Source organism: Candoia aspera, chromosome 1 (genome assembly GCF_035149785.1).
Source record: "Candoia aspera isolate rCanAsp1 chromosome 1, rCanAsp1.hap2, whole genome shotgun sequence".
Taxonomy (NCBI): Eukaryota; Metazoa; Chordata; class Lepidosauria; order Squamata; family Boidae; genus Candoia; species Candoia aspera.
Window position 1 is genome coordinate 175,567,874 of NC_086153.1, and position 16,267 is coordinate 175,584,140.

At 39.6% G+C, this 16,267-nt stretch overlaps 1 protein-coding gene across 1 annotated transcript; it reads right to left on the reverse strand.

Moving 5' to 3' along the window:
* Positions 1-3,252: 3,252 nt before the first annotated feature.
* CD28 (CD28 molecule) lies at positions 3,253-15,687 on the reverse strand. Its single transcript, XM_063291790.1, has 4 exons — positions 15,262-15,687; positions 7,078-7,431; positions 6,123-6,235; positions 3,253-4,133 (listed from the first exon to the last, which is right to left on the reverse strand). The coding sequence occupies exons 1-4, from the start codon at positions 15,341-15,343 to the stop codon at positions 3,993-3,995; spliced, it is 690 nt and encodes a 229-aa protein (XP_063147860.1). The 5' UTR covers positions 15,344-15,687; the 3' UTR covers positions 3,253-3,992.
* Between the last annotated feature and the right edge of the window lie 580 nt (positions 15,688-16,267).

The window sequence follows — 16,267 nt, forward strand, 5'->3', positions numbered from 1 at the left end:
ATATAGAGCAAGGACAAGAGCAAGCTACTTTGAAGGAAGTGAATGGAGATTTGCTTATGTAACCATTATAATATAGAATGAATGAAAGCAGGAAAGCCTTTATGGCTTTTTAATCATGTTACACTAATTCTGTGTTAACTATTTCACTGCAGAAACCGGGCATTATTCCTGTTTAATCTTGGCTCAAAGTTGCTGAATGCAGCTTGTGCCAATGGTGCATTAAAGTATGTTGGACAACACGGCTGTTGATACAGTTCTTGTATAACAGGCTACAAATACATAGTGAGAGAGGTAAGATTGCATCAACATAGCAATATAATTCCATTGCTGACGTCAGTTGGTTGGTCTGCAGAATGAGTTACTTTAGGCTTATATTTTTCCATATATTTCAGGGTCTCCCTGCAAGTGATGTTCTAGCAATAATAACAATGAGACAGTAATGATCCAACCCAACTGAAACTAAGAACTTTCTGGATTTCACTTCACCACTCTCATTCTATCATCACAATAGAGGTGCAATGCTCTGGACAGAAACCATTCCTCTATGCAGTGTACAGGAATGTACAGTTTAAAGTCTGGGCAATTAGATTAGCAATGAATTATCTTATTAAGTACAAATAGTGTTGCTGGCAGTACATTTAAAATACAGGGTAAGCCCACAATGGAAACTTTATTGGTGTTAGCAGGACAGTATTACAATCCAACCTTTTTTCTGCATACTTTTTAACTGTAGAAAATTTGAAAATGTTACTTCTGTTGGCAGAGTGCTAGAAAGCATTTGGCCCAGGAGAGATCAGAAAAGTCACACACCAGGCATTTCTATAAAAATAATTTTATTTACAGAAAACAAACATATTTAAAGGCTGTTTGCTGAGAGGAGAGAGTTCTCTCAGCTGCATACTCTCTGCAAGCCTACACAGAAGGGAAACTGAAACTAAAACAAGTTCAGGCAAGTTCCTCCCTTAGGCAATGCAACCATTAACACATGAAAAGGGGACAATTAAATTCAACCTCTGTCATGAGTAAGGATGGCGAGCAGGGGGCTCCCATCCAGGCTGTAAAGCGCATGTGTAGTACTGAGGAATTAGGTATCCATTCAAAGAGACACAGATCGGGCCTGCCTTAGCCTTTGGGGTTTATATGTCTGGGTTTTTCCCATGCTTCTTCAGTTTGTTAGGATTTTCTGTTATGTAGCAGTAATAAAACACTAGAGACCTATTCCTTGTCTCAGCGTGGTTCCTGGCTGTTAGGGCAACCTCTTAACCCAGCCAAAATGGTTAGTTACTATAGTAACCTTAATCTGTAGTAGAAAACATATTAACAACTTCAACAATATCTCATAACATACACATGCTTTCTATATCTCTTCCCCTAATTCATGTAACTGTTAACGTTGTACACAAATCTATTTTTCACTTAAAGAACTCTACTTCTACTTCTTGACCAATATGTGTCCTTGATGTAACTTTTTGAAATGCAATGCCACCAATGTAACTCTCTCTTCCAAGCATAACTACCAGAGTTAGTGCACAGCCTCCAGCACCATCCTTTTTTTATACATGAAATTTTGATAGGGGGTTAAATCAGGGAAGATGGATGCTAGATGGACTTTGTTTGATGTTAGCATTCACATCATTGCATAATAGAGAGGAAGCAGAATTTGTTGGCTCAAGGGTAGCCCCTGTCGTAAAAGAAAGCAGGACAAGGATCTATATTAGGGATGGGGTAGAGATCTGAAGGGGTGAGATGGATGTTTTAAGTCTCTGCAAGGCTTAAGAAACCAATTTGCTCCAGAACTTTTTGCTAAATTTCCAAAGATGAGGGGGGAAAAGGGGGGGGGGTCAGAAGGTGAAAAAAAAACACTTCATATAGTTGTCAAAACTAGCTGAAGAATGCCAGTGCTCCCCAAAAATTTGGTAGAGGAGAAGATAGTTAATTTATTCCTATGGAATTTTAGAGCTGCTAAAATATGGTACTGCAGCTTACACTGTTAAATACTATTGTTCATTAGAGACTCTTCAGTTTAAATGTCTGCAATCAGTTTAGGCCATTCCCAATGTATGCCTAATGCCACTTTGGAGTTAGAAACATGATTAGTGACAATGGAGGCCAGAGCAAGGTTATGCTATTTTAATCTTTGGCTAAACTGTCCAGAGTCCCCCTTTTTGGGGGAGATGGGCAGTGATAGAAATTTGAAAAATAAATAAATAAATAAACCTATTTTTCCTTACTTGGGCTAATTCCACTAGTTCTGGAAGATTGCTTGAAAGATATAGTAGCTTGAAAATAGCCTTGTTGGAAAAAACTCCATCTTTGTGGTTTTTCATCAGAAGTTACGATCATTTTAGATCTAAAGAAGTCCAAGGAAGTGATTAGAGAACAACTTCAAGATTTTGATCTATAAACTGACTCACCCCCTCCAAATACTCCCTCTGTTGAATGTTAAGAGCAGTTTCATATCAGTTTGTCATATATCATGATTTAATGCTATTCCATAAACAATTTTGGCAAGGAGAGTTTTGAGAATCCTGTCTGGGTGGTATTTTTGATCTTGTGGTGGGAGAGACTGAGTCAGTAGAACATGTATTGGGGCACTGTTCCTTTAATAGAAAAAAATACAATCTATTTACATCATGTCTATTATTATGAATACGCTAAACTGGGATGGAGAATGCACTATATGTGCACTATATAACTCCTGAGTTATCTTTTGACTGATGTTGCTTAAAGAATGGTCAAACTTTGTGCATCAGCTGATAATATTTAGTCAACTGCTCAGAGGTTTATTTCTGATCTACTAAATACTGTGTATAATTTTTAGTAATGAAAATCTGTTATAACTTATAAAGACAGAATTAAAATAAGGTTTGTATGACAGATGTTAGGATTTAAGTCATTTTATATATTTTATTGCTGGGTTATAACAGAAAGGGGGATTAACACATCCATAGGTCTATAATATGTTAAGCTCTTACAGTGTGCCATTTCTGCTTGAATGACCATACAGTAATAAGGTTGCTGGTGATGGCCCCATCTGCTCTAAGGGAGGCAGAAAGTGTGGCTTTTGCACAGAGTTCCTACAACAACTCTGTGAGGCAGGTTGGGCTGAGACTCACACCAAGTTACCCAGGAGCTGAGGTTGGGTTTGAACCCATTTAATTAATCAAGGAAATAGAATCCAGCAAAGCAACAACACTTTTAATCTTTGCTATAATCATAGAACCGTGTGCATACCAGCATTTTGGTATTCAACTGATATCTGATATCAAGAAAGAAGAATACTCTCTACTTACAGTGGGAACTGGAACCATTTGGATAACCGATAAATTGCTTGGGTTTTTCCTTCATTGCTGTTTGTTCAATTCTTCGTCAGTTTCTTATTTATGCATCAGTGGAAATCTGTACATCGCTGCAAATACTGGCAGTATTTTCCACTATTTCTTCAAGTCTTCCAGAAATGATTTTCAGGTTAATTGTTTTAGCAGAAAGTGTCATTTGCTCATAAAAAGAAATGGAGCTGTTCTGCAGAGCATTGCAAACCTTTCCAGCTAATCCCACCCTTCATTTTTGACAGAAAAATGTTCTTTACCGTCCTAGTCCCGCCAAGCGGGATGCTTCTTATTTCTTAAGTGTATGTTTAAACCCTAAATTCAGCATTTTATCTTTGATATGAAAGATGACAGATTTTTACCTCTGCTCTTTGCCAGAGTTTGGATATGTTCTTTATAAACCTTCTGTTAAGACAAAAGTAGAAAGATCAGAAATGCTTTGGAACTACCATTTGCTAAAATATGAGGGTGACCTCACCTCCCTCTGTTTCCAATCTAATGTGGCTCATTTCTTCTTTCCTATCCAACCTGAAACATTACTGTACTTACAGAGAGCTTTTGTCCTTCATAGATCTAAGAACAGCAAGATATGTCTCTTTGAAAACACTCTCATTTTGCTATGGCTAGGCTGTTCTATTTCCACTGTAGAGAAGAATCCATTCATCAGGGTTCCCATGAACGATATGCAGTATAGTTCCTCACTGGAACTCCAAGCTGTGGGGACCTTTTCCTGAGTCCATTGGATTGCCAGGACATCATGTTGAAATAGTCATTCTGAAGGACCCTATTCTTCTTGCTTTTCAGCTGCATGAAAAACAAGGAGGAGGCAAGAGGAAGAATTTGCCATTCAAGGAATGGAAATTTCAGTGAGCATCACTACTAGGGCCAATGAAATATTGATTTGTGTATCCTCCTTCTGAATACTCTGTGAAAGAGGAAGTACCGTCCCACTTGATGCATCTTCCCATAAGCATGATAAATGAGGTTTCTCCTTCATGTCGTATCAAATAAATGGAAAGCTAATCTGCATCTCCTCTTCATACTCTTTTATGAAGGAGAATCTTGTGGCGCTCCTTGTGGGAAGATGCATAAGAGGGAGCAAGGTTTGTGTTACTGATTATCAGGCAGATGAAGAAGTAACTCACACTTTTTCCAGTCTGGCTTCTTTATAATTTGAGCAACAGAAGCCAGAAGACATTGTATCTGTCTTTAAAAATGGGCATACATGAACTTCAGAAAAGTATTTATTTTATTTATTAAATTTATATACTGCCCATCTCACTATAAAAGTGATTCTGGGCAGCTTACAAATAAAAGTTATAAAAACCATTATAAAAATACCAAAAAATACAAAAAATAGAAGATAAAAGAGGGAAACTAAAAGGCAGAGAGTGTCCTTAAGCCACCAACCCAGAAAAATATTACCTGAGGGAATGTAAACCTTTCCACTTCTGTACACATGCTTTATGGTATATTTCATAGTATGCTTTAATATATCAATAATATGGTTTTGGTTACAGCAGGGAGTACAATCCCCAGTGCCACATGCATCTTCCTAACAAATTCAGTGAGACTTCCTTGAACTATCCAAAAGCTGAAATCACTGTAATGTTTAATGGGGCTGAGGGGTGACACAGGTAAAAAGATAAGAGGTTGTTTGTTTGTTTGTTTGTTTTTAAGGAAGAGCATGGACCACAGGAGGGCACCTGATGACATCGGCTGCATGATATCATCTGCAAATGATATGACTTATGTACTCGTATCATATGTCATGAGCCCACAAAGATTGGTGAAATCACTATACTTCCTTTATGGAATGTCATTCTGTCATCCAAGTATACAGGGAAACAACCGTATTCTGACTGCAAAGTGGACTGTTAGCATCTGCCCTGGACTTGGAATCTGTGATATTACTTCTTTGCAGATATTAGGTCAACGTTGCTATTCTTTAACATTGTACACAGAGAATACATTTTATAGAACTCATTGGGATTGCACGCAATTCACCTAAACATATATTGTCTTTGACCTAATATTCATCTTATTATACATCTCTCTACTCCATTTCATCGTATACTATTTTATTCTTATTTTACCCTATCTTACTATATTTTATCTATTTTATCTCACTGTAGCCCATTTTATCCCATTATGTTGTGTCTTACCTTATTTTGTCTTATTGTATTTTACTGCAGTTGATGTTCTGATATGGTCAAACAGACTAATCGATAAAGAATAATACATATGTCATGATGCAATTGTCACCAATTACGTAATCATGATCTCCCCTGCCAGATAAGTACTTCTTTCTTGTCCCAGCTACTTTTTGGAGAGGGCAAAACTCAATCAGCCTCCCAGAGATGTGCAGTCTGGTTTATTGAGGGCACTTCCTGGGCATCCTTGTTCCATTCTGGCAAGGTGATGTCCACAAATGCAGATACACTTGCTAGGCAATGCTTTAGTCAGAGCCAGTTTCCAAGCAAGGGAAAAGGAATATGTACCATATAAAAGGCAGATAATGTTGTTTTTTTTAATTTGCTTGCTTGCTTGTCCATCTATAAGTTGAGTGGACTTGATACAATAGTAATATTTAAATGCACAACCCCATCATGAGAGCCCTCATAAATGTAGTCCCATGGGAAATCCAAAATGTTGGCAGGTGCAGTGCTCCATTATGTAGCATGTGTACAGGTGCAGGAAAGTTTTACATTCCCTCCAGTAATATTTTTCTCACTGGCTACATCTGAGTAGTAGTAAAGGTAGATAAAATAGTAAGAAAGAATGATTTCTTACCCAACAGTGGCAAACAGCTGCTGTGATTATCACACTGTAGAAAGCAACAAATCCAAGTGCTATAGCAATTGCCATGTTCAAGGAATATAGCATTTCTGGAGGCTGCAGAAGTTCTGAGGATTGACAGGAACACAATGGTGCTCAGACATCTCAAAACAAAGTATACTTTCACATTCATTTAGGTATGTCATCTTCCATGAATGCCAGAAGATAAATTAGCTGAATGCACAACTAACTGAAGCTCAAACTACAGGTAGTCCTCGCTTAACAACCACAATTGGGACTGGAATTTTGGTTGCTAAGCGAAGCAGTCATTAAGCGAATCCAACCTGATTTTACAACATTAAGTGAATCACTGCAGGCATTAAGTGAACCATATAGTCGTTAAGGGAATCATGTGGTTCCCCATTGATTTTGCTTGCCAGAAGCCATCTGGGAAGGTCAAAAATGGCGATCACGTGACCACAGGACACTGCGAAGGTCATAAATGCAAACTAGTTGCCAAGCACCCAAATCACGATCATGTGACCATAGGAATGCTCAGATGGGTCGTAAGTGTGAGGACTGGTTGTAAGTAGGTTCTTTCAGCACTGTCGTAAGTTGGAACCATCACTAAATGAATGGTTAAGTGAGGACTACCTGTACCTGGTTTATTACTATGCTGTTTTCAAACACTTTGCTCAAAAGTGTCACCTAGATCTTGAAGGAAAAGAGCTGCTGAATTCCTGTCTAGGACCTCCTTCTTACCACCAGTTGTTGGCCAGTAGCGTTGCAGTGGGGTGGTTGTGGCAGGAAATGGCTCAGTGCAGGGGCAGCAATCTAAATCAGGGGTCTTTGGCTCTGAAATCAAAGAAGCCAGCTTAAGCACATCATTTCAATATGGGCAGGCCTATACTGTAGTTAATGAGGGTTATGCATCTCTGAGACCAAATAGAAACGAACTTCAGGATTTTACCTGTCACGTAAATTAAAGTCCTGCTGCTGTTGGTTTCATATGGTGGTGGGTCGATCACCTCAATCTTGCAGATGTAACTGTCTGTGTGACTGACCTGCAGGTCCCTCCAGTAAAACTCTGCATACTTTTCTTCCTTCGTAACGTTTATGGCAAAGTAGAATTCGGAGTTGTTTGTCATGACCCCGACTGTGGAGTTCCAATTTACTTCAGAAAGTACTACTCTGTCTACTCCTTTCAACAGGTAGGCGTTTAACTTTGTAATGGTTTCTCTGTGAGCTGGGAATTCACAGACCACCTGGGCATTTCCATGCACTGTTTTGTGTTGGACTCCCTGTTCCTCTGAACGGGTTTCAGCTGTTGGAGGGGAGAAACATTTCAATGAGCAGGCTGGCAGGGGAAGCAGAGGACACCTTAGCAAAATGGTTTGGGGATGGCTCCCTTTCACTGTAATTTTTTCAACGAGATACTCTGCTGCAGTTCACAAAGCAAGTTGCTCCTAAACATTACAGGATTTCAGCTTTACTTAATATTAATTAATATATTATCTCTGTGTCTGATTACTACAATGTGTCTCTTCTTTTTTATTGAAGAACTAAAAGTGAGAGCCATCCCAACTGCAGAAGGAGATGCAGAGCAAGTGGAAAGGTTTGTCTGAAATTCAGCTTGGTTGAGTTTCAGGACGGTTCTGCATCTATTATAAAAATGTACAGTCCATGGCAGGCAATGGACAATGACCACAGATGTTATCGGAGTAGCTTTGAAACACCAGCTGACACGAATAAGGCTATTAGCAAGCTGCTCCTGCCCCCACCCCCACCCCAGGAGATAGAACTGAGTCAGGAACTAGATTTCTCCCAACTGGTTCATACCTGTAGGGGGAAGAGGGAACGGTCGTGAAGGACAGGAGGAAGAGCCTCTACAAGGCAACAATCAGACAAGTGCAGTTTCAGCCCATTCCAAGAAACTAATTGAGTAAACATCTCAGACAAGCCCCTCCCTAATTCATATGAAGATAAAGTGAGGGAGAGGGGAAGCACATTCAGACATGCAAGGTTCTAGTACTATAGCTATCCTAATAAGAGTAGTATTAGACCTACATGGCATTGGTTTGTTAGTCTGGTCTACCCTATAGGGCTGACAATACCTCTGCAAGGGGACAAGAGTGGGCTTGCTTTCCCTGACTTCTGGATGCACATGCCAGGCTACATAATGAATAATCTGCAAGAAGACAGCCCAGCTCAAAGAACACCAAGAACCCAACTGTTCAGCCCTGAGCTTCATATGTTCTCTGCTATTGGAAGCACTTGCCTGCTTCTGAGATCTCCATTTCACCAAGGCTTTCAATACTGCCTGTGCTCCTAAAATCCAGCATGTACCCAGTGCAAAGCTGCCCAGATGAAAAAGCCTCTTCTTCTCATGCATGTAAGAATCATTTATTTGTTTGTTTGTTTGTTTGTTTATCTATCAGATTTCTCTGCCACCCATCTCATACCCAACAACTCTGGGCGGCTTATAAAACAACAATCACTAAGAACAGTACAATATAAAATCAATACAATATAAATACACATAAATAGCAATAAAAATATTAAAATACCCGATATAAAATGTAAAACTCAAGATGGCAATAGTTTTGTACTTGGCACAATCACAGTCCCAGCCACCCCCAAGACTGACTATCCGCCCTCCCACCCCAAGCGAGGTGGCATAGCCATGTTTTCATCCCCTTCTGGAAGGCTGGGAAAGTGGGGGCCTTACCCCTTACCTCCAGGGCTAAGCTGTTCCACAGGGCAAGTACTATGGCAGAGAAGGCCCTCCCCCTGGACCCTGCCAATCAGCCATCCCTCATGGACAGGGTCCATAGCATGTCTCTGCCTGACCGGGCGGGACGGTCGATGTGATGGAGGTGAGGCGCTTCCTCAAGTAACCTGGACCCATGCCATGTAGGGCTCTATCATTGCTTATACTAATGTGCTGATCTTTATATTCTAACTTGCAGTTCAGTGCCAAACTATATATAGTTTGGGATCACACTTAAGAAACGCATGGATATTTAGCCAAATTGGTTGAGTTCCACCATTGCCCTGAAAGAACCGAGAAACTCAGATTTTCAGAGAATAAACCTGTTGGGCAAAAAAGTTCCTCCCCATCTACAGAACCAGGGGGGACAGGGGATTGGGAAGCTGTGTGGCTAGGACCAGAAGCAATAAGGGTCTCAGATTTGGGCACAGTAGTATTTATACTAAAAGAAAGGGGCAAGTTATAGCTTTCTTTTCATTAACATTGGGAGGGGCCTTAGAAAGCAGAGTTGCCTGAGCTACACAAGCAGGTCCGTTCATATGGAACATTCATGTGCCATAGCCATCTCTCTCTTCCGCTTCTCTCATAGCAAAAGAAGCAAGGAAGTGGGCTGAGAGGCACCGTCATCCCAAGGAGCTTGAATGCTTGTTTGTCCCCTGGCTTGGCCTAGAAAATGAGGAGCAGGGGAGCCATCCCTTAGGGTGGAAAAGGTTAGGGTTATACACAACACAGAGTCACACACACCTACTATGTTATACACCTCCAGCCAAGACTTCAGAGCAGCAGCAGCAGCAGCAGCAGCAGCAGAAACTAAGAACTTAGAAACTAACAAACTTTCAGACAGCTCTTCATCTACAGGTGACTTGGGACCCTCTTAGGTAGTTTGAAGATGAACAGGTGTTGGAGGCAGAGCACTATTTATCCATTTCATCATATTTATATAACCTCCCATCTCACAAAATGTGACTCCGGGTAGTGTGCAATAAAAATCACTGCTGCTCAGTCAAAATAAGAGGTCCTTGCAACAGGGGAGCTTTACTTCTTTGCTGCACTTCCTCCCCACAGCTCAGTGGCACATGTCAGCACTGAGGACACTGGGTGACAACTTTGTGCTGGGGGAGCTCTAGGAGTCACACAAAAGGCTTAGGGATCATCTACTGCAGTGTTTCTCAACCACATCAACTTTAAGCTGTATGGACTTCAACCCCCAGAATTCCCCAGCAAGCCATACTGTCTGGGGAATTCGGGGAGTTGAAGTCCACCCCTCTTAAAGTTGCTGAGGTTGAGAAACACTGGTCTACTGTATGGCTAGAAAGCAAGATGAAAATTGCCATACTATGAATTTCAGGATTATATTCACTCAAATTCACAAAGGTAGTCAATTATACTTGAGACTGTCAGAAATCATTTGGGGCGTATGCAAAATCATGGCATTTCTGTGAGCCAGGCAACAATGCCAGGTTATGAGATAGCGACATTACAAACAAGTAACAGAACTACTGTAACGTTATTCATTCTGGTGACCTTTATAACTGTTTTCAAGAGTGTAAACCCATTTTAATCCACTGAAAATTAAAGCCTTACATGTTGTATTATAAGATGTGTGAGTTCCATTTAATGATGCACATAATATAAACTAAATTTTGGGGCACTGATTTCGCATTAAAAATAAGCTCATTTTATGAATGAGCATTAATTAAACATTGCTTCATTACTTTCTTGTGCAAGCAAATCTGTAGCAATCACCTTATTCAAATAAAAATCATGTTCAAATCAAAAGCAGGCTTATAAAACTGTTGATTTTTATTTGTTTTAGGTAGCAGTACATTCTTCCTTAAAAGTGCCTTTTTGATCCTTCTTTAATTAAGTTATTGACGTTCATTCTTCGTCAAAATAAATTATTGTTTTTGATATCGGCGCAGCAGGTGTAGCTAACTAAGCATTCACAGGCATCTGGCTTTTCACAGGTCATCCATTAAAGGCTTTTTCATAATTTAAGCACTTCAGAGGGAAATATGCAATTCATGCTATTCTGTAAAGTAACAGACAAGCAGCAGCCCTGCATACAGTCCATCTTGCTTAAAGCTCCCTAACACTGCAGGAATCTCTACAGCATAAGATATATATGGATAAAGAGGAACGGAGCAGTGATTCTGGTCTTGTCACCCATCTGTCATCTGTCCCCATTAACTCCATCTCCTGGACAACTGCACACTGAACACAAGGATCTTGTTCACCTAATCCAAAGAGTTGTCCCTTGGCAGGTGTCACCTGTGCAACCTGTTGTATCCAGGGGCTGAGGGCCTGTTGTGTGTCCAGAGTCAAGGATGAGATTCACTGGTACATCCAGATAATCTATAAACTGGGAGTAGATTAAGCAGCTCCTAGTATGCTGTTCACCGAGTTCTTCTGTAAGTAAATACAGCCTGGCTTTTGCTGAACTGAAATGGAATTTTGTATTGATTTCCTAGTGTTATCATTTTTTGTTCTATTTGACTCAGCTTAATTGCAATGCTTTTTGACCATGACTTGCTGGTTATTCACTTTAGGCTCTATCTCACAGTTTAAGATCTGGGTCAGAAGAAACCTAATTATGTAAAGTCTCGTCCCTCACCTCCAAGTGCATTTTCTCTTTGCTTTCCAAATATCTTGCTAAAGAAGAAGAAACAGCTCTTCCTCCTTTTTTTCTTTTTCTTTGCTTAATTGTTTATATTGGTAATATTTCCACAAGTAGTGTGGGAAGTACTCTCTGATGAAGCTTTGTTTCCCTTTTCCCCATTTTTTCACCACATTCTACTTCCCACAATGGAAAGTCATGAGGGGTAGATGGGAGGGATGCAGAGGTAGAGGTAGATGAAGAAGTTCTGTTATCTTAGTGAAGGTTAAAATCGGGTATCGAAGACAACAATGTTGGTCTATCATACAGGGAGTAGGGCCTAGCAGAAATGCATTTAATTTGGATTTTTTAAAGTATTATTTATTTAATATACATTTTTGCACATTCTAAAAATTAATGAGAAAAGACTAAAACCATACAATGAATGTTGAAAATCAACTAACTATTTAAAGCCCAGGAAAAGAGATGCATTTTTACCCATTTCCTGAATACGGAGGGTGTGTTTCATCATCAGAGGGAAACAGAGGAGAAGGCTCTCTCGCACAGGCCGGAAAGGTGGGTCTCTGATACAGTGGACCATCCCTGGTTGGCTTCCCCTCTGGGTAGGCTCTTCATGGGAAAGCCAGCCATTAGGCCCTTAAGGACTTGAAATGGCAATAAAGAAAACACCTCAACCGTAGCTCAGGTTTTGGTGACCATGTGACACATCACTGTAGGATTTGGAGCCACAGTGCCTCACTTTTCTTTGCACCCAGTGTACAACAGACAACCAACACTTATCTTTCAATAGGAGCATCATGGAATCCCTGCACCTGTTACTGGTTAACAGCCAGACCCCTTTGAATATAAATTTACCTAATTTCACATTTTCAGAAGACTATACAACCCAAAACTCATTATCCTTTCAAACATACAGTACATGTCTCTGAATACTGTGATGCAGTTTACCAATCATAATCACGTATATTAGAGAAATGTACTGCATATACTGTATATATTGAGAGACCCAGCTGGTGTAGTGGTTAAGGCATCAGGTTGGAAACTGGAAGACCATGACTTCTAGTCCTGCCTTGGGCACAAAGCCAGCCAGCTGGATGACCCTGGCCTGGTCATTCCCTCTCAGCCCTAGGGAGGAGGCAAGGGCAAACCTCTTCTGAAAAACTTTGCCAAGAAAACTGCAGGGACTTCTCCAGGCAGTTGCCAGGTGTCAACATTGACTTGAAGGCACGCGCGCGCACACACAGACAAGTATATATTCATGATAATGATGTATAAAATGCATTATAGGGGGAAATGATTTGCCAAAACTGTATACAAGTATAAAAATACATTTATAACAAAAATGTATTTCAAAAGATGTGCACAAAAATACCTATAAATTTTCATTGCAACTACTTAACAATATTCTCAAACTAGTATGAAATGTAACAAACTGAATTTAGGAATTTATGGGAAACTGAGGGAAACTGAATGGATGACAAATTCCCCCATCCCCAATAAAGACTAAACTATTTTTGACTGCTATCCAGACAATGAAGCCCTTCTCTGTCTCTGAAACTGTCCTGTTAACAATCTGCCACACATTTAAGAAAGTGAAGTGGCAAAAGGGAAGAGGAGTTTCATGGGCTGCGGTCTTCAACTTTACTGTAAGGATATACAACATTATTTATTACAAAAAAGTCCTCAAAGAGTCATTCTTGGTTTAACAAGCAAGCAAAAGTAATGAAATGTCCCTAAAAGAGGCAGCAATCGGGCACTATAGACAAGAGGGGAGCTGCAGTGGATTGCTCATAGGGAATTGATGTGCCAAGGAAGGCTGTATCAAGGCTTTTGAGCACTGATAGGGCCCCAACTGAACCAGTGACTACTGAATAGGAATATGGTAGGTAGTTTTTGAACTAAGCCATTTCCTTAGTTGGAATTGTTCTTCTAAGTTGCCATTTGCCCAGCTAAGGAAAAGATAACATTACAGTACTATAGGATGCCTGCTTGTTTTCTCCAGGAAGTCAAATGCCAGCTTGGTGGAGGGCAATTTAGACTTAACAGATGGTTTAGTGGAGATAATTAACTGCCGTTTCCATGAACTGCACTGAGTAACAGGTGCTGGGGACATACACAGAAGGCATCCATCTCTTTTGTAGGATGTTAGCTGCATCCTACCCCCCAATCAGCTGTTGAAAGTAGGACGGCCAAGTAGATAGACCTTGATCTGACCCATAAAAATAATTATTTACATTCTCCATGAAATTTAGGATGTCTAACCTTCTTCTTCGTAAAGGAGATACCCACAGATTAGTGAGAAGTAAGTTCAGTTTTGCAGTCAGAAAAATTAAAAGCTTGTCTGTCTGGTAATATGTATTGAGATCTAAACCTTGGCACAGGTTCAGTGCAACCTCCACTGTGTTACAGTGGATTTGGCTCAGTCAACATCATCAGTAAAAGCACTCCCTCTTGTTTCTTACTGCCTTCTCCACCCTGGTAGTTTTCCAGTGTGCTTATTACATGGTAGCCATGCTAGTGCATCCAACAGACTATAGAAGGCTGATCTACCATTATGAATATTATTTTGTGAAGCTACTGCAAGCTGGTTAATGTTAAATGGACAACCCCATTTCACTGTAGGACTATTATTATTCATTTAGAACATCTTAGCTATCTGCTGCTCATTTTGTTGAAGCAAGGTGAAAATCACCAGCCCTAGGGAAGGAATAAAAAAATGCAAGCAGATGAGCACTTAAGAAATATGGATTGAAAATAATATACAGATAGAATTATTGATTAGAAAAGAAGATATAAAGAAGGGTATAGGGTGTGCCCAAACTGTAAAAAAATATTATTCGGAAGTCCTTTCTCTAATTAAAATTTTGTCAGAACAAATTTAACAACAGAAAAACACTGATTTAGCAAATACTGTTTTATGTAACTTTAACTTTCAGTGTTCCAGATGAGATAAAAGAAGATGTATCAATGGAATAGAATGGTGGTTCTCAGCCAATGCTATGTATACCAACAGATGGGATTCAGTCTAGATGTGATGCAGGGTAAATCATTAAACATTTAATTAAATCCTTAAAATTTCCATAAATGATATACTGTATAATAGTAATAATGGAATGCCTGTACATGTACTTCTTTCTCCTGAGAAGAATAGGCTTTTTGTTTTCATCATTACTAGAATCCAAGTTCTCTGATCGTATGATTGGTGGGACTATATGAAAAATTGAGAGCCATTAGTTTAAAAAAAACCTGTACCCTTAACAAGAGAAGGAAAGAATCCTTATATGCCAAGCAGGACAATGAGGTCTACATGTATTCCAGTAGTACCCTGCTCTTTCTTCAAGAAACTAAGAGCCCCCTTTTTGTAATGACTAGAGGTGTTTCACCTGGACAGCTTATGGGCCAAGATTTGGTCAGCTTCAGCGAAAAGGAAAGAAAAGAAAAGAAAAGCATTCATGTACTTCATTATAAAAATTATAAAAACAAACCTTGTTATAAATCATTTATTACAGTAATGCCCACAGATGACACCTTATTTTAAATCCCCTATTATTTTTATAATAGGGCAGCCCAATCCTACATGTGTGGGTTGGGGTGCGGGTGGGGGTTGGAACTCCAGCTGGATGAATGAACGTTATACTTCATATCCAAAGAGCTGTGCATTGGCCCCAAATTTCATTTAACAATCGCCTGACAGATTTTCCACACAGGAATCTGAAAGAGGGAGCAAAGGGGGGAAGAGAAAGAGGCAGAAAGAGAAAGATTATTACCTGCTGAACTGGTGTCCTGAATAATATGAAATGCAGTAAGAGCAATCCAGGCGATCATGCTGGTTAAAGGTATAATGGACATCTTGACCTCATTCAGAACAGAGCAGAAGGTTGCGGTGGTATCAGTTTAACTCAAGTCAAGCAGGTACCTCACCAATTTTGTTCTCATCTTTTCCTCTCAGTAGCATATAAAATGCAGAAATATCAAACCACTCTGCTGCAAACAGGAAATAGAGCTCTTTGATGACTGTGCCATTTTATCTTTGTTTATTCATGCCTTTTTCTATACTATGGCTGCTCTGTTCTCAGAAGCACTGTACTATTCCTGCCCTGACATTCACACGAAAGAAATGCCAGCCCTCGACCACTGAGAATGAGAACAGGGATCAATATCCAGTTTGAACCTTACACTGTTGCCAGGTGAGAGAAAAATGCTGTTGAGATTCAGCCATTTGTTTCTATTGTTAAGTAAATTTTAACAATGGAAATTTAAATTAAATTAAATTTAATTTAATTTAATTAACAGTGGGGGAAAAAAAATTAGCAGTGTTTTATGTAACTTTAACTTTCAGTGTTCCAGATAAGGTAAATAAGATGTATCAATGGAATAGAATGTTGGTTCTCAACCAATGCCATTTATACCAACAGGTGGGATTCAGTCTAGATGTGATGGACCAGATGTAAGGCTTTTTTCCTCATCTGCCTTCCTCTAAAGAATCTGCATCATGGAAATAGCGCTGCTACCACCATCATAAAAACAGGCAAAGCAGCATCTCTTCTACTTCAATCCCTCTGAAAGAGTCCCACTATTAGAAATGGGCTTATCCAGAAATGGCTTCATCTCTGTCTTTCCATGGCACATTTCCAAACTTCAATAAAGTTAGGGGGGGTCTAGAGACCATCCGTAAAAATGTAGGCATCATCAAGAAAAAAATGTGTGCAATCCTCAATATTAAATATTTGCTATGGAATAAATAGAAATATAAACAAATACATTCAAAAAGTA

Bases quoted from the DNA above. Each gene is read 5' to 3' on its own strand.
- CD28 (XM_063291790.1), bottom strand. From the start codon at position 15,343: ATGTCCATTATACCTTTAACCAGCATGATCGCCTGGATTGCTCTTACT. The intron at 6,236-7,077 runs GTAAAATCCTGA...GTCAATCCTCAG, and splicing joins GACTTTAATTTACGTGACAG to AACTTCTGCAGCCTCCAGAA. The intron at 4,134-6,122 runs GTAAGAAATCAT...TTTTTCATGCAG, and splicing joins CAGCTGTTTGCCACTGTTGG to CTGAAAAGCAAGAAGAATAG.